The sequence below is a fragment of the Rutidosis leptorrhynchoides genome, chromosome 1, assembly GCF_046630445.1.
Source record: "Rutidosis leptorrhynchoides isolate AG116_Rl617_1_P2 chromosome 1, CSIRO_AGI_Rlap_v1, whole genome shotgun sequence".
Lineage (NCBI taxonomy): Eukaryota > Viridiplantae > Streptophyta > Magnoliopsida > Asterales > Asteraceae > Rutidosis > Rutidosis leptorrhynchoides.
The window spans coordinates 523,539,694-523,559,334 of record NC_092333.1 but is presented as its reverse complement, the minus strand read 5'-3'; the positions used below and the strand labels follow the sequence as shown (position 1 = coordinate 523,559,334).

General features: G+C 38.9%; 1 protein-coding gene across 1 annotated transcript; it reads right to left on the bottom strand.

Moving 5' to 3' along the window:
• Positions 1-6,378: 6,378 nt before the first annotated feature.
• On the bottom strand, positions 6,379-9,877 carry LOC139877090 (3-oxoacyl-[acyl-carrier-protein] synthase I, chloroplastic-like). The gene is made up of 8 exons (XM_071864506.1): positions 9,670-9,877; positions 8,442-8,895; positions 7,728-8,150; positions 7,386-7,559; positions 6,943-7,056; positions 6,761-6,862; positions 6,604-6,670; positions 6,379-6,491 (listed from the first exon to the last, which is right to left on the bottom strand). The coding sequence occupies exons 2-8, from the start codon at positions 8,883-8,885 to the stop codon at positions 6,424-6,426; spliced, it is 1,392 nt and encodes a 463-aa protein (XP_071720607.1). The 5' UTR covers positions 8,886-8,895; positions 9,670-9,877; the 3' UTR covers positions 6,379-6,423.
• Positions 9,878-19,641: the final 9,764 nt, after the last annotated feature.

Genomic DNA, 19,641 nt, shown 5'->3' with positions numbered 1-19,641 from the left:
CTTGAGGACAAGCAAGAGTTAAGTATGGGGGTTTTGATATTACTCAAATTAGTCACATCTTTAGTCGTAATATCGCGTCCTATTATTATTTATTTCATATGTATACATAGTAATTTCGTTTGTATTTCATAGTATTGTAATATAGTCTAGAATCATTGTAAACTTGAAGAAATATGAAGATTATGTATGATAACAGCTCAGAGATCGAAAACAAGACCAGAAACCCAAAGACAGAAGAGTGCGCTCAGCGCACCACAAAATGTGCGCTCAGCGCACATTGTATAAATTTGATCAGAGGATTTCTTGGCCAAAACCAAAGTGCGCCAAGCGCACATTTAGGTGGTGCGCGCCGCGCACAGTAGTGCGCTCAGCGCACCTATTAGCTCACTTTTAACAGAAAAGCAGATTTGAACGTGCGTTGTCGAGCTGTAAAGGAAAAGTGAAGTAGGTGAGAGTGCGCTCAGCGCACCCTTACTGTGCGCGCCGCGCACAGTACTTTTCACCAACTTTTCAGCTTATTTAATTCCATTTCCAGTTTCATTTCAAGGGTACCAGTTTCCTTTCTGTTTAGAGACAAAAACATACGATTCAAAGTAGTTCTTGGGCTTATCAAAGTGCATCTAAGCACTCAAATCATTGAAGAATCCAAGATCATTCAAGAGCTTCATCCAAGATTACTCCTAAAAGGTTAATCTTGTATTTACAATGAATTCTATCTTTGTTACTGTTGTGTTTAAGTTTTCAAGCATGATTGTTGGCTAGTCCATTTTATGTTCATCTAGATAAATAATCGAGATGTTGAATGTTTACTTTTGATTGATTGTAATTATGCACGATAGTTTGATGTTTGAATACAAGAACCATTCTTGTTAAATATAATCCTTTCGATTCAACTAGTTGATATGTTCATTTGATTAAGAAACAACATCTTGTTAAGTTAATGTATTGATTTATACCTAGTGACATGTGTCTATCCGCCTTTTACCAAAAGGGATAAGTTGAGTTCAAATGGTTAATTTACATAAGAATGTAAGAACGACTCTTGTAGATACTTTGGAATAGCTTAATCAGTATGTGTAATTGTCTAGGAGAATGACCAATTCCTTAGAATCTGTTATACACATTTTCAACTACCTAGTTCCATCAATTAACATGTGTTAGTGATTTGCCTTATCTAGTGACGTTTATAGGGATCTTGTTATAACACTTAGTTAATTATTTGGGTTGGGTGAATTGAGCATTTAACCGGACCAAGGGAATGAACTAAGTTAAACCTTTAGTTGATATAGGAGTGGATCATGTACAACACACCATTGACATGATCATTCTTCAAGTCTTCAAACTAGTTGAATTAGTTGATTACAAATAGGAGGTCTTAGATGACAAGAACATCACTTGCGTCTTGTAATCCCGTTTGAGTGTTTGCGCAAGACTACTCTTGGTGAACCAATTAATTAGTTCTCGTGCATAACCAATCAATCCGGTCTTCATCCTAAATAACATTTAACATTAAGGGTAAAAATTCTAGATGAGCATATTTCCTTAATTTGATATCAAAACTATCTTTTTGTTTTCATAAACTAAAAATACCAAAAATATTGTCTTTTTAATCTTATTCATCACTTGATTCGCCTATCGTAAAAGGGCAAACCAAAATATATCCTGTACTTGTAATTTTCTTAGTCAATCACAATTTAGTCTATAATCCTAATTTGATTTAGATACTGTCCTTGGAACGATACGCGGATTTTACCATTTACTATACTACTACACGATCGGGTACACTGCCCGTTAGTGTGTATCAATCTCTAATCGGTATTTTTCCATACTATTTTATACAACAATTCATATACCATGTTTTGCACATCAAGAATACCTAGGATTAGGTTTGGGCACTCTAGTCGAGCGTCTTGGTATAGGAGTAACCGGAATGGTTGGACCGGTTTCATTTGTGTCCTCCTCATCACTAGAACTCGCACTATGTTCGGAATCATCACCGCTTTCCGAATCATCCCCATCATTAGCATTTTCCGACGCCTCACCATCATTCGGTAATTCATTGTTTCCCAAACCCCCACTAGAACCTGCAAGATCATCATTAGAAACATCGTCAAAAGTAACTTGACTCGGTTTAGGACTCCCCGTTTCCAGTTTGCCATAGACCGAATCTTCATCAAAAGTAACATCTCACGAACGAATTACTTTTCTAGCTTCGTTGTCCCAACAACGATAACCCATTTCATCTGACCCGTAGCCTATGAAAATACACTTCTTTGACTTAGCTTCAAGCTTGTCTTTATCTGCATCTTTGGTCTTCACATATGCATTACACCCAAAGATCCTAAGGTGACCATAACTCACCTTCTTACCTTGCCATTCTTCCTTGGGAATTCGGAAACCCAACGGTGTTGAGGGTCCCCTATTTATCAAATAAGCCGCTATCCGCATCCGCCCAAAACATCTTAGGCAAACCGACATGAAGTCTCATACTCTTAGACCTTTCATTTAACGTACGATTCATACTTTCGGCGACCCCATTGTGTTGCGGTGTCTTCGGTATCGTTTTCAACATTCTAATACCAAGCTTTGCACAATGCTCTTTAAACTCAAGACTACCATATTCTCCTCCATTATCCGACTTCAAGCACTTGACTTTCAAGTCAGTTTCATTTTCAACCATAGCTTTCCACTTCACAAAAGTATTAAATACATCGGATTTAGCTTTAAGAAAATAAGCCCATACCTTTCGAGTGGAGTCGTCAATGAAGGTGACATAATAGCGAGAACCTCCATGTGATTCTACATTGGTTGGACCAAACACATCCGTATGAACTAGCTCTAATTTCTCCAACTTAGGTGTATTCCCCAATTTCCCAAAAGTCACCTTCTTTTGCTTCCCATAAACACATGGTTCGCAAAACCCAAGTTCTACCTTCTTCAAATCCGGAATTCTCCCACTCGAAACAAGCATCTTCATACCCTTCTCACTCATATGCCCGAGTCTTCGGTGCCATAGAGTTGATTCGGACTCAACATTAACTGTAGCAACCACCGTGTCTTCATCAAACATTTCAACCATATAAAGAGTTCCCTTTTTATGTCCACGAGCCACTACACAACTACCCTTAACCACCTTCCATTGGAGGTTTTCAAAAGTAACCGCGTTACCTTCATCATCTAATTGACCAACCGAAATAAGTTTCCTTTTCAATTTAGGAATGTACCTTACGTTCTTCAAAGTCCAATTAGAACCAAGAGTAGTCTTCAAAACAACATCTCCAATGCCCTCTATGTTGAGTTGCTTGTTGTCCGCCAATCTCACCTTGCCTTGATATGAACGAAAATTCTTCATCATTCTTTTGACATGAGTAGCATGAAACGAAGCTCCCGAATCCAAAATCTAAGACTCCATAGAATTTTCAACACTACACAAAAGTGCATCATCACTTTCCCCTTCGGCCAAGTTTACACCTTTCGCGGAACCATTTTTGCAATTCCTTTGAAAGTGCCCCTTTTGATTGCAACCCCAACAAGTAACTTCACTTCTATCTTTCGATGGATTCCTCTTCTTAGACTTCTTCCTACCCTTCTTGTCACCGCGTTCAAATTTCCTACCCCGGTTGTCGGTACTTAACAAAGAACCAGACGTTGATTCTCCCGAGTTTCTCCTACGAGTATCTTCACCAAGAATCAAATCCCTTCTAGCTTCAAACGCTAGCTTAGTAGTTCCCGTAGAGCTATTAACCGCGGTAACCGTACCCGACCAACTTTCCGGTAATGATGAAAGCAAGATAAGTGCTTTTAGTTCATAATCAAACTTAATCTCTACCGATTCAAGTCTTGAAATGATATTATTAAATTCATTGATATGATCCGTTGCACTCGTACCTTCCTTCATCTTAGTATTGAACAATTGACGCATGAGAAATACCTTATTTGCAGCGGTAGGTTTCTCATACATGTTAGAGAGTGCTTTCAAGCAAGCAAACGTCGTCTTCTCATTCACAACGTTGTATGCAACGTTCTTAGCAAGTGAAAGACGAATAGCACCCAAAGCTTGACGATCCAAAAGCATCCAATCGGCATCGTCCATGATTTCGGGCTTGATCTCTAACAAGGGTTGGTGTAATTTCTTTTGATACAAGTAATCTTCAATTTGCATCTTCCAAAATTCAAAGTCTCTCCCATCGAATCGGTCGATTCTAAACTTTCCATCTTCCGCCATTGTTCCCTTAACGAAACCTTGTGCTCTAGATACCAGTTGTTAGGATATTAGGACCCAAACAACGCTAGTAATTCTACAAGATTACTAGCCGAGTAGTGATACTATCAAGATCACTCAACCCACTTAATGAACGAAAGATTAAAATTCAAGAAATGTAAGAACGACACAAGATATAACGTGGTTATATGCAATCGTTGTGATTGCTTTAGTCCACGGACCAACTAGAGAGTGTTTATTTACTGAATATTTGTATGTGGTGTGTTACAATTGCATACAATGAGTTCTATATATAGAGAAAACAAGAACACCATGAAACTTCAACTTGATCTTCAAGTGTGCTAGCAATCATGAAAGATAAACCAACTAGCCATGCTTTCCACCTTGTATTGGCATGATCACAGCCCTAATTTTAGGTGTAAAGTGATCAACTTTGCACCTAAAGTGAAAGGAGGCCAAAGCATGCTCGGATGTAAAGGTTGCAACTTGCCAAATTGCTGCCAGACACCAGATGCGCCGCATCTGATGAGTGATGCACCGCATCACCTGCTTTCCACGTTTCAGATTCAAGTACCAGCTCCAGATGCGCCGCATCAAGAAGTGATGCGCCGCATCCGACCCCATTGATGCGCCATAACAGCTCAATGCTCCGCATCCAAAACCTTCGGACTATTTTGCTGCATGGATGCGCCGCATCCTTAGAGTGATGCGCCGCATTGCTCTGTTTCACGCATACCGAAATCTGCAAAATTCGTGCAACACTTTAACTCATCTTTTGTGGCGACATTTTCAACTTTGTTTAAATGTCTCCATACTCCAACAATTAAACCAAACATAAATCACAGTAATAAATTACTAAAACCATTTATCCCTGTAACAATCATTCAGATCTATAATACCCAACTTCATTAGACACACCCTCACCATAACAAACATGTTAAGCTGCATATTTTTTAGTCTTTACCATCAGTTCTAGTGTTTGTACTTGCTGGAAATAAAAATCGCAAAATGAGGAACGATTTGAGTTAAATCGCACCACCACCTTGTCTGTATAAAGACCGACGACTTCAATGGTGTTTCCTTGTTCGCAGCCATGAAAACGAATGGTTCACAATGATCGAAGATATGTGTTACGACCCCACATCGCCCAAGTATGGGATTGAGCGATGACTTATAAGTCAAGGTGTCCCCTTCTCCTTCAATCTAGCTTTTTGGAGTGAGTTCTACAACTGAGCTTATGGCTGGTCCGAGCTTACATTTTACATTTGGTTCATCCCTGGGTGAGTATTCGGGTCTTCTCCGGTTTGTCCTCATAACACCATGACAATGGTGGAGTCTTGTTACGATGCCACATCACCTAAGTATGGGATTGGGTGAGGGCTTATAAGTCAAGGTGTTCCCGTCATTCATGCTAGCTTGGTTGAGTTTTAAGAAGACCATCTTCGATTCATATAGTTCACTCTTATAGAACCATCAATTGAGTGTTCACTTAGTTTAGATTTGTGCGTTTTTAGATGTAGAAGAAAAGATGGGAAGACATAGAAGGTGTTCAAAGGAGGTGGCTCCTGATCCGAATGAGTTGTAATCAACAACATAAGCATTTAATTTTATGTTGGTTTTGATTTGGATCCGATTAGGGTTTTGATTTGAATTTGGTTTATGGTTTTTGATTTGGTGGAAGAAGTTGATTTTGATTGGGTTGGAGTTTTTTGATATGGGTTTGCTTTAACCAAAAAAATTAACGATTGTAAGCCTAAAGGACGATTCAAGTAAAAAACTAAAACCACGAGAACTCGGGTGCAATATACCAACTACAAGGACGAGCCGTATAATTTTGTCCAATAAAATATTGTAGTAGTTAATGAAAGAGCAAACAACAACAACAACAACAACAACAACAACAACAACAACTAATTTCACACATGTAGTAATTAATGATAGTTCGATACATATGATATATGTAAGAGCTAGTTTTAACTCTATCCAGATCTTTCAAAGCATGTTATGAAACACAACTTAGGGCTTTCAATATGGTTAAGTGATTAAACAAACACCATGGATTTTTCAAATCATTCTCAATATGACACATAAATCCGCAAGCACCAGATTATCATCATATTACATTGCACATTTTTTTATCAAATTTCATAACTAAAATGGCGCTTGAAGCGTAACAAAAAACAATATTCTTAGTTATCATTTCAAGGTTTGAATGCAGTAAATGCTACAACGGAGTTGTGTCCTCCAAAACCAAATGAATTTGAAATAGCTGCATAACAAAAATATTTGATTCAGTAATGTTATAATTATATGTGTGTGTGTGTGTGTGTGTGTGGGAGGGGCAACTATTTAAGATACATAGAAAAAGGTATTAAACTCACCAACATTGATTTCATGTTGCTTTTTCTCATTTGCGACAGTGTCAAACTGTACTATAGGTTCAAGATTCTACATTGCAACAAATACACATGAGAACTATAATTAGACTGAGGAATAAGCTATGAATTAATTAGGATTATAAGTATCATCATCACTTACAAATTGATTAATAGTCGGGTGCAACCATCCGGTTTGGATCGCTTTAATTGTAGCAATAGCTTCTATACCGCCAGCGGCTGCCATACAATGTCCGATTATAGACTGAAACGTACACAAGAAAATTATACATTAAAAAATAGAGTCGACTTTGTTAAAAGATTGACAATAAAGAGGAAGATCACCTTGGTTGAGTTAACTTTGATTGTTTTATTGCACTTAAATACATCGTTGATAGCCTTTGCCTCGGCCACATCCCCGACCACCGTAGAAGTTGCGTGTGCATTAATGTAGCTTACCTAACAAGATGATTTTGTTTGAACACAACCACATCACTAAATGCATATTATATAATGTTTTTACATCTTCAAACTTTTATAACAATAACAATACCCAATCCCGTACATGCGAAGTATGAGGGAGGTGAGATGTCGAGAATCCTTCCTCTACCCTAGAATAAAAGAGAATTCGTTTCTCCACCCACGTGTAGGAAAAGAATTTCCTACCCACGGGAAGAAAAACTCATCCTCTCTCTACTCGAGGGGCAGAGAGATTACTTCCTAAGAGACCTCCGACAACATCTTCAAAAGTTTAACATTTTTGATTAAGCAGAAAGTAAAAAAATTACCTCCTCTGTCGAGATACCGCCATTTACAAGGCAGTTCTTAATGCAGGATGAAACACCAAACCCATCTGGCCGCGGATTAGTTATATGATAAGCATCACAGTTTACCGAGCCCCCCAAGAACTCAGCAAATATCGGTGCATCCCTTTTCATGGCATGTTCTAAACTCTCCATCACCTGCAAATTAACCAAATACATTATCAAATATAAATGTTTTTTTTTTTTTTTTTTTTTTTTTTTTTGCGAAAATAAGGGAAGTTTAGAAAACAAGACAATTAAAGAATTACAGACTTTATAATCAAATGCTATTCGATTTTATTTCTTGTGATAATTAACGTTAAGTACCAGAAGTCCAGCACCTTCGCCGATGACAAATCCGTCTCTATCTTTGTCCCATGGTCTTGAAGCTTTTTGCGGATCATCATTTCTTGTGGATGTTGCTCCGGTAGCAGCAAGACTTCCCACACTAACGTCACAAAATGATTCTTCGACACCTCCAACGATAATTAAATCAGCATCCCCTTCCCGTATATGATTTGCAGCAGCACATATACAATAGTTTGATGTCGCACAAGCAGATGCAATCGAGTAGTTTGGTCCCATAAATCCAAGATTAATACCAACTGCTGCTGCTGCCTTGTTTACATTATAAGGAGAAGCTGGAATTTTCATACAACCACTCTTTATAAAAGACTCTATACTATTAGACAATACGGACATGCCCCCAAATCCCGATCCAATGATCACCCCTGCTCGTTCTTTATCGATCTGCATACATCATAGATTAATGTAAGTATAACCCATCATTCATATCCAACATTGTTAATTTCTCCGTCCCAAAATAACTGTCTCGTTTAACTTTTCAAAGTCTTTCTTTTTATGAAAATTAAATGAATGGATTCGATTTTAAGATATGTTTTTCATTGGTATAACTTTCATCGAATACTATACAACACAAACAGAAATACTTAAGTCAAAGTTGTACAATAAAGACTTAAAAAGTCAAAGTGACAATAATTTTGGGACGGATGGTGTAATAAATAGAAGTTGGAATACAACTTTGGAACGTTCATGAACACCAAGGGAAGCATGGTCAATAGCTTTATTTGCTGCAACAATGGAATAAGTTAGAAAAGTATCAAGCTTTTGGCCGTTGAATTCATCGATATACCCATCAGCGTTGAAGTCACGAATCTGAGCACCAAACTTGGTTTGGAGCTTTGAAGCGTCAAATTTATCTATAAACATGACTCTGTTCTCCCCATTTAAGAGTCTGTCATAGAACGTATCAACGTTGTTTCCAAGCAAAGAGATAACACCCATACCTGTAACAACGACCCGCTTTTTTGAATCCTTTTCTCGTGTTGGGGAGGCGTTGAATGCTAAAATACGGCAGTGTTTAGTGTACACATTTGGTGGTGATTTGATTTTTATGGGTGAATATTTCTTGCGTTGTGCGGACACCAAAAGAGGTGTGAACTGTAAAATAGCTTGAGCTTCCATTGTAGAATGTCTACAGAGTAATCAAAAATTGCATAAACAAAATTGTTCACAAATTTTGGAAGGAAGAGTATTAATATGTCTTAAAATTTTATATAATACTTGCTAGGCAGTAAATTAATAAAGTGTACTGATGCATAAAAAATGCATTTAAACCCCAAAAAAATTCAGGGCGTCATATTGGACTTAGTTATAATTATTAATTATTATATTATATATTATTATTTATTATACCCTTAATTAGAAAGGGAGCTGGTACGTACACCACTTACTTTTTGCCATACACCATCAAAATTTAATTTTGGACCATTTTACCCTTTCTCATAATTAATTTAGGGAAAAGGGCCTTGAGTTAGAAAGGGTAAAATAGTCAAAAATTGTATTTGGTGGTGTATGGCAAAAAAACAAGTGATGTACGGATCAACTCCCAATTAGAAAAGCTTGAATATAGTTGTACAAGCTCATTAAGAGTTAATAAGTGCATTGTTTGGACTTTATCATCCAATCTAATTCAAAACTAGAACAAACAAAGATAGGGTTGGCATGATTGGTTAAAGGGCAATTAGGTTTGGGACAAAACATAAACTTTTATTTGCAGATCAAGGTGGGTCAGTTGGTGTCAGAGTGAGTAACAGTAAGATACATCTGGGTCACAACTGTAAACGCATACATGATGATGTTTACCAATTTAGGAAGTCAAGTCACTTTACACCCGGCTAACCCATTCAAAACATTTGATTTTTTAGCTATTTGTATATTTGACGCGTCAAATAAAACCCGAACTGACCTGTTTTATTGTAATCCATCTATAGCGGTGTATTTCCGAGGAAGAGAGATGATCAGAGTGACCTTTTTCCGCAACAATCATGACAATCGAATCTTTCACCGCCTTCACATGCCACAAATGAAGGATTTGGTTTTCACCTTTTCACTAATCTAACATTTAAGGATATCATAAACAAACGGCAACTTAAATACAGCGTACTACGTTTCTGACTTTGTGCTCCCGTGTTGACTATGAGTGTTTTACGGCAATCCTACAAGCAAATAAAAGACTTCTGTTAATCACATTCATAACTTCTGTAATGTCTAATATAATAATTCAAAGTGCATGTAAAACATAATAAGATAAATTGAAGAATTTGACGAGAATCCATACAATGACCTTCAAATTCGTCGAATTCATACCTTAAAGATACATAAACGAACACAACACTTAAATATAACAAACTTACAAAAACACAACAAACCCATGAGTAATACTCCCTCCCCTCCGCCCCAATTCTATTGTCCCAAGACAACAAAAAAAACACGCATTTAAGAAATATCACTTTTTGTTAACTTTACAGTTTCACCATACCTTTTACCTGTCTATTTGTTGCATAAAGTAGGGGTATAACAGAATTTTACTTCTTTATTCTTATCTATTTATGGATATGTAAGTGTACAATTAATTTAGAACATTCTAAAATGGAATAACGTACAATAGAATTGGGACGAAAAGAGTAACAAATTAACACCGAGTCCCAATGTTCCAGTCTAGAAGAACAAGTAAGCAAAGGTAAACAAGTATGGTCACAATACAAATAGATGTTCTATAAGTGACCTTCAACACAAAAAAAGATAGGAAGATCACAGAACTAATAGGGTATACCACAAAGTCAAACTACTTGAGAAAATAATCTATTTATGAATTGACAAAAATATTGTGAAATGGTTAATCTGTACAAGATAATTGTGTATATTAGTATATAGTATATTTAATTTACCGTCTCTAGTCAACGCTCACCATACATATATGAGATTCTGTTGAGGTGTAGGCTTCGGTCAATGTTTAGCTGTAAAGTTAAATAAAACGACAGAGGTTTGCTTGGTGGTTAAGTTAGGGTATGGCCAACCCTAACTTAAATGGGCCGGATCTAGGATTAATTAGACTAGGATTTGTCTAATTCATAGTCTATAAATACTCTCTCATATTGTACGTATTTTGTATCACCTCCAAAGTAATAAAGAATACTCTCTAGTTTCAAAGTGGATTAAGTCTCACATCGAGACCGAACCACTATAATTCTTGTGTCGTGTTATTTTCTTTCTTGTGTTTATTATCTCGGCTACTATTGTTGTGTGCTTGTGATTGTTAATTAAGTTAGGGTTATTACTCTGATCAAGAGCAGATCTAGCCTTAACAACTGGTATCTAGAGCACAGGTTTAACCCTAGTCGATCACGTTTTGCTGCTGCAGACCACGTCTGCTGCTGCCGTTATAGATCACATCTGCTTCAGATCTGCTGCTGTTACGTTAAGCAGATTACAGGTTCTAACAGCTGCTCAGGAACCCTAGACGATCACAGCTGTTTGCAGGTCAAACCCTAGCCGTCACCAACAGCTATTGCTGTTACGATTAAACCTCTGCAGCTGATCACAGTTGTTGCCATTCCTCTGATCATCACAGTTGCTGCTATTTCACAGGTGTGTTTAGGTGTGTTTTGTTGTTGTCCATCAGATATGATAAAACTTTTACAATGGTAGAAGAAGGAAGAATAAAAATCGACAAGTTTGATGGGCAAGATTTTGGGTGGTGGAAGATGCAGGTTGCAGATTTGCTATGTCAGAAGGATCTGATCGATGCCTTGAATGAGAATAAACCAGAAAGATTGAAAGATGACGAGTGGAAGACACTTGACAGGAAAGCCCTAGCAGTTGTCAGACTCACGTTGACAAAAAGTGTCACCTTTAACATTGTGAATGAAACCACGACACATAGTTTGATGAAGACCTTATCAAATATGTATGAGAAGTCGTCTGCTTCTAACAAGGTGTTCTTGATCAGACAGTTGGTAAACACCGGGTTGAAAGAAGGTGCCTCGGTAACAAAACATATTAATAACTTCAACAATACTATCTCTCGGCTATTGTCTGTTGATATAAAGTTTGATGACCAAGTTAAAGCTCTTTTGTTATTATCCTCGTTACCTAAAAGCTGGCCAGGATCAGTCACAGCTATCAGTGGATCCACAGAGTCCTCAAAGCTTAAGTTTGAGGCATTTGTGATTTTATTCTTGGTGAGGACATAAGGAGGAAGAGCTCAGGAGAACCATCAGGAAACTCGCTTAGCACAGAAGAGAGGAGTAGGAGAAAAGGCAGAAGTAACACCACCAGGGGCAGGTCAAAGTCAAGAAGAAGGAGTGTGTCGAGAACAAGGAATGATATTAAATGTTGAAATTGTCAGGAGACTGAGCATTTCCGAAACCAGTGCACTAAGCCAACAACATCATCAAAGGGAAAGGAAGTCAATGTAGCAGCTACAACAGATGACTATGAGAAGTCCTTTTGTGTTGCATTGAGAACACAATCGATGCTTGGGTTATTGAACTCAGGAGCATCGTTTCATGCTACTCCAAGTTCTCACTTGATGAAGAATTTGCGAACAGGTAATCTTGGTAAAGTTCGTTTGGCTAATGATCATTTGCTTGACATCACTGGGATTGGAGATTTAGAGCTGAAGACTTCTTTGGGCACTAACTGGACCTTGGAAAATGTCCGAGTTATTCCTGGCCTAAAGAAGAAACTAATCTCTGTTGGACAGCTTGACGATCAAGGATATGGTGTGCTATTCGGTGAAGGTCAGTGGAAAGTAATAAAAGAAAACTTAATAATATCCAAGGGAAAGAAGAGAGGCACTCTTTATATGGTAGAAGTTCCAGCTAATGAAGTAAATGCAGTTTCCAATTATCGAAGCTTAACCAGTCAGTGACACCAACGTTTAGGTCACATGAGTGACAAAGGAATGAAAATGTTAGTGTCAAATGAGAAAATTCCTGGTCTGAAGAGAGTTAAATCTGACTTTTGCGAGTCATGTGTTCTAGGCAAGAAGAAAAAGGTCACCTTTGCACAAACAGGAACTCTAAAAGCTCAGAAGTTGGAGCTGGTACACACGGATGTGTTCGGGCCTACTCATGTTTCTTCATTGGGAGGAGCACACTATTATGTTACTTTCAATGACGATTCAACACGCTAAGGTATGGGTTTACTTCCTTAAATATATATGTGATGTATTTGAAGCTTTTAAGAAATGAAAATCTGCTGTTGAATTATCTTCTAACTTGAAGGTAAAGTGCTTGAAGTCGGATAATGGAGGAGAATATATCAGCACCGAATTCGTTAACTATTGTGCTGATCATGGCATTCGGATGATCAAGACGGTTCCAGGTACTCCACAGCAAAACGGAGTTGCAGAAAGGATGAATTGTACTTTAAATGAGAGAGCACGTAGCATGAGACTTAATTGTGGGCTGCCAAAGACTCTATGGGCTGATGCAGTAAGCACTGCCGCTTATTTGAACAACCATTCTCCATCAGCTCCACTTGATTTCAAAATACCCGAAGAAGAATGGAGAGGAAAAACAGTCAGTTATGAGCATCTAAAAATCTTTGGGTGCAGTGCATATGATATTAATAAAGATGGTGACAAACTCGATGCAAAAGCAAAGAAGTACGTGTTCATTGGATATTGGGGAAGTGACATGGGTTACATGTTATGGGATAACAAGGGAAAACATGTTATCAGAAGTAAACATGCCACCTTCAATGAAGCAGAATTGTACAAGGATTTCAACTCAACACCAAAAGAAAAAGAATCAGTTGAATTTGAGGTTGACACATAGACAACTAGAGAAGAATAAATGGAAACTCCGGAGAATGGAATTGAAGTTCCAGTGGGAGCTTCCAACAGTGAAATCTCAGATTCTGATCACAGCCCCCACCACAACCTGACCAGTCCAATTAGGAGCTTCCAACAGTGAAAGCTCTGGAGAATGGATAGTGGGAGCTCAGATTCTGATGATGAGCATCCCCCACAGCCCCCACCACAACCTGACCAGTCCAATTGGGTCAGGCGATCTACGAGAGTCACAAGACAGCCAGATAAGTTTAGTCCAAATAGTTAACTATCTTCTTCTGACAGAAAATGGTGAACCGGAATGTTATTCTGAGGCAATGAAGGTGAAAGATTCGTTTTAGTGGGAGCAGACTATGCAAAGTGAGATGGAATCTTTATTAAAGAATCAAACTGCGAAGCTGACCAAGTTACCACCAGGAAAAAGGGTCTTACAGAATAAATGGGTTTTCAGAGTCAAAGATGAAGGGGATGGTTCTAAACGATACAAAGCAAGATTAGTTGTCAAAGGATTTCAACAAAAGAAAGGAGTCGACTATGCTGAAATCTTTTCTCCAGTACTGAAGATGACGACTATCAGATTGGTTCTGTAACGACCCGACTTTTTCGACTTGCTTTTATGCCTTGTATTTTAGCGAAACTGCGTATTTGTGCGTACTGTGTTACTTTATTACTCCGAAACCTTGGCACACGTGTTTTATATTCATATATACTTAAAAATGTGCCCTGGGGTATGTAGAATGCTTAACTTGTCCATTGGATGCTTTATAACCGTTTGTGTTACTTGCCGTTACGAATAAACCGCGGACTGCGCGCACGTTTGACTTTTGTCGGAACCGGAACTTTTGGACTGCGAAATATTAATTATTATTCTCTGATAATAATTACCTGGGCTTTTGGATGCTTAATTTTATTTATTTAATTGCTAAAGCCCAATAGTTAGTCTTGTTGGACTTTTTACCTTGTTGGGCTCAAGCCCACCCTACTCTAGCTAGTGACCCAATTAATTAGCCCAAGTATTATTACTAGTGGCCCATAATAATAAATAAATTAATTAATGAGTCATACTAGCATAATGGATAAGGTTTATCTAATTGTCACATGGGATTCTAGCAAAAGGACACACTTTAGACAACCACTAACCAAAAAGCAACATGGTGTCTCCCCCTCCCCCCTCAAAAATTTCGTCCACCATGAGGCCTCATGGCCACCTCATCAATCCATGTGATACTCATTTGCTTATAAATACTAGCCTAATCCCATTCATTTAACACTTACTCTCATTTTGGTTTTTCACACACTTGTTCTTTCTTTCTTTCCATACTTGTAAGTTTTCTTTTTCTTCCTCTTTTCTTCATCAATTTCGTGTACATCATCATCATTCTTATGGAGATCAAGTTCCTTGTAGCTTTGATCTTACTTATATCTTGTTGATTCAAGCATGAATCTTTCAAGAACATGGAAGATTCAAGCTTTCTAGCTTGAATCTTCATATCTTTTGTAGATCTACTTCTTTTATACTTTAATCTTTCTATTTTATGATAAAGATTCAAACTTTTGTTTGTAATCTTCATGCATCTTCAAGATCCAAGCTTTATGCTTCAAGATCTTCAAGAACAAACAAGATGCAAGCTTTCTAGCTTGGATCTTCATATCTTTTTGTTAGATCTAAGTTCTTTTTACTTTGATCATGTTGTTTTGTGAAAAAGATTCAAACTTATGTTTGTTATCTTCATATATCTTAAAGATCCAAGCTTTATGCTTCAAGATCTTCAAGAACACTTAAAGGTTCAAGCTTTCTAGTTTTGTAACCTTGTAACTTGTGTGAAATGGATCCAAGCTCTCTAGCTTAGGGTTCCATCACCTCATTTGACTTAGATTGTGCTATTACTTGTTGAATTAATGTAAAGTTTGTAACTTTAGTTGTTATTGTGAATTGAAATTGTGTTAAGACTAAGGATATGATGTAACCTTGGTTCATCATCCATCTAAGACTCATGAATGAGTTGTGTTCGTACTTGGTCTTAAAATATTGTGTATTGATGGTGAATCTTGGTCAAAAGTGATGCTAAACCATCAACGAGTTGTACACTTGAAGCTACAAGCATCAAGGATGAGAACCGTGATGAGCATCAAGCACCAAGAACCCCACCGGAGCACTTGTCCACTGATTTTCGTATCTGATCAGACCACCTGGGCTACTGGAAAGTTGATTTTCAGTTAGTTCGGTTCGAGTAGATGATTTTCCGTTTAGGCCTCGTCTTAATCTGAGTTACGGTTTAGGATTTATGGCCCTCCGATAGTCACTACACCCTATTAACGTTGTGCTGAAATTTCTGACCTACTCGCACTTAAACCGTCGCCATGGTCAAAGGAAGACGAGTTAGGTTCTGAAAATTGGTCAACTGTTAGGGAACTCATATACGGATCCATAGCCACTGACCATGCATCTTTTCGATTTACGTAGAGGTCGTAGCAGCTGACCGAAGTCAGCCTATTGTTTCGATCTCTATTCTCGTCAAACTTACTTAGCTTTTATGATGATGAATGATGATGATGATGACACTTAAACTTATTTTATGCACTATTGGAATATATAAAGACAACCTACTGACTTAGTAACCTTTGATTTAGGTTGACGACTTTTCGGACCGACTTACTACTTGCGTACTTTCATTACCGACTTTACCGCTTTTCACTGTGAGTTATAGCATCCCTTTTTACCAATTTTACTATTTTTGGGACTGAGAATACATGCGCTTTTTACGTTTTACGTGTTAGGCACGAGTACTTAAACTTTATATGTGTGTGGGTTATATAACGGCATAAACATTCCCTTTAGCACGGTAACGTTTAGTCATTGGTCTTTGAACCGGTGAACGCGAATCTTAGATATGGATCCATAGGGTTTGACATCCCCACTCGGGCTAGTCGCGCTAGCATTTAACGGGTGTTTAATACTTCGTAAACATACGCACTCGCCAAGTGTACTTTCAGGGGGTTATAAACGTTAAGTCTAGTTACCGGGTGCCCACGGTTATGCATATACTTTTCATACTGTTTTGATACACTGTTGCAGCACTGAAATCTCGTGGCCTATCTTACGTTATTATTACAACTTAAACTATAGCTCACCAACATTCGTGTTGACTTTTTAAGCGTGTATTTCTCAGGTGCCTAGAGGTTTATTGCTTCTGCTGTTAGACTTGATGTCATGCTGTTTCACTTGCTGTCATGCTGTTATTGAATTGCTGTTATGGACCTACTGTACTAGTTATCCGCTGCATTACTAGAGATGTCTCAAATTATGAAACTTATGTTTTGCATTCGTAAACTTATGTTATTTTGGAGCAATGGTTTGTAATAAGTCTTATGACATGTTATCTTTGTAAAACGTTATCTTTTAATGAATGCAAATCGGTTTTCAAACAGCATATAGTGTTTGACCTTGTGATGATCCTGTTGTTGATGATCCGTACATGATGGTTTTGTGCGGGGCATCACAGTTGGTATCAGAGCATTGGTTGTAGGGAATTAGGTTGCATTAGTGAGTCTAGACCGGACCTAAGTAGGATTCACTAATAGGACTAATCTACAACTAGCTTGTCTACTTGTTTCTGCGAGACTTACTACATGCTTTGCCTACTTTCTGATGTATGATCTTACTGCATGCTATTGCTTATCTTTTTTTGCCATGCGAACTTGCTGTATGCCTATTTCTGCCTTGGCATGACTACTATCTGCTTTCACATGTTATCTCTGATTAGTACTGATTGTCATGCTAGGTTGCTATAGTGCCTAATATTTGCTTGCTTATGACTTACTGATATGGAAAATTTATTTTCCTTGTTCAGATGTCGGATATTCCACCTGTCATTATTTTGGGCAGCGATTCAGACTCGTCAGCCACCTCACCTACTGCTGCTACCGACACACAGATCCCATTAACCAGTGACCCCGGCGCTTCATCCTCCGGAACCAGCAGCCATACACCTGTACCAGTGGTTACCGCAGTCAGAACCCAGGACCCTCCGGAGATTCCAGCTCCAGTTGCCCCGGTACCTCAGGAGCCACAGCCCCGCCCCGGTGGTGTTGTGATTCCCGGGGAATACGGCGACGTTCCGTTCCGTAATGAGCATAACCATTGGTGCCGACGCCTTCTTGATGGACGTGTCATATCGATCCCACCTTTCAGATACCGGATCATGACTACCGGTCGCCGATCGCCGCCACCCCTAGCTGATTCATCATCCGACGACTCATCCACAGACGACACTAGTGATGAAGACTCCGACGAGGAGAACCTTGATGATACACCTGTGCAGCCACCCTCCACCCCGCCGAAGAAGCGGTACCGTTTCAATGGCACCGTTATTCCGGGGATCAACGGAGGTCGAGCGTTCACTAACGCACATGGTCAGCGTCGTAGGGTTACCGCCCGTAAGCGGGTCGTGCCTTACCCGGCTGATCCGTTCGTGCGTAAGCCTTACCGCCATGCAGCATCTACCTCTGGAGCCGGACCATCTGCACCACCAGCACCATCTGCACCAGCAGCACCGCCTGCACTGCCAGCCCCTCCCTCTGTCGAGGAACTGGCGAGGGAGGTGGAGATCCTCCGTGCTCGGGTGACTGAGCTCGAGGAGCAGATGTCCCATGTGCTGGACATCCTTTACCCACCGTCACCATAGAGCTTTGTAGTAGGTTTCATTTTGTAATCTCGTTGTAGTTCCATGTTTTCCTTATGTAATGTACGAACTTATGTATGCAACTCTTTATTAATGGAACTTTGTATTGTTAAATTCTTGCACAGTGTTCTATTTACATTACTGTATGTTGGTTTTGCGGTATTTGTGCCTGGTTGCGTTACTTAATTGGCATGCGTTATGTTGTTTCCCTGTTTACTATATACTATATTATTATATATTAAATGCGAGATTTTGACTTAAGTCAAAATTTCTGTTTCGAAGGGCAATGGCAAACACACGAACAACACCCACAGCAGCTCAAATCGAAGAGATGATTAATGAACGAGTCGCCGCAGCCTTGGCGGAAATGAACCCTCAAGCGGAACCACCGCCGGTTATCCAACCCGTTCGAAAAGAGTGCACCTACAAGGAATTCCAGAGCTGTAAGCCACATAACTTCAGCGGAACTGAGGGGGCCTGTTGGTCTCACAAGATGGTTTGAAAAGCTTGAATCAGTATTCCGAGTCAGCAACTGTTCTGAGTCCAACAAAACCAAATTTGCTTCCTGCACGCTATCTGATTGCGCCCTCACGTGGTGGAACACCATGACTCAGGCACAAGGTATTGATGAGGCGTATGCTACGCCATGGGAGGAGTTCAAAGCGGCTATGATTGATGAGTATTGTCCGAGAACCGAGATACAAAAGATGGAAATAGAGTGTTGGTCCCTTAATAACAACAGGAGTATTGTAGAGGGGGGGGTGAATACAATTCTTTTCTTAATTAACTAGTCAGTTAAACACGTTTAGTATTCTGTAGTAACTAAGATAGAGTCACAGGTAATTTTCAACGATTATTATTTATTGATTAAATCAGAAAGAATCACAACTATCCTTGGCGGAAATGATAGTTGGTTGATACAGATTACCTAGATTATAGCTAAGAGATAAACTAAAGCTATTACACGGTTTGGACTCTAACAGATAAACCCACACCACTAGTTTTTACAATAGTGGATACAACAATATATATAGTAGTTCTATTAACCGTGTAATTAATCTATTGTCCACTAGTACATTGGATGCCTTGTACTTGTGGGGACAATTGTGTCAGAAGGCGTGCTCTCCTTCTTTCCTCTTAGGTAGCTATTTGCAGGAACACACCAATTCGGTTTGGCACTACCATTTGATTTGAACAAATGGAATGATGTGTTCCCTAGGTATGAATAAAGTATAACACATGTCTGCACATGCGTTCCACTTCTGCATTCCCACGTGGTCTTGTAAGGTCACTTGTCAGCCGCCGACTCCTGTCCTTTTCTGTTCAACTTTGTCTTCGACTTCTGTTGAATAGTGCGTTGATGTAGACCACTCTGGGAAACTACCATGCTTGTAATGGA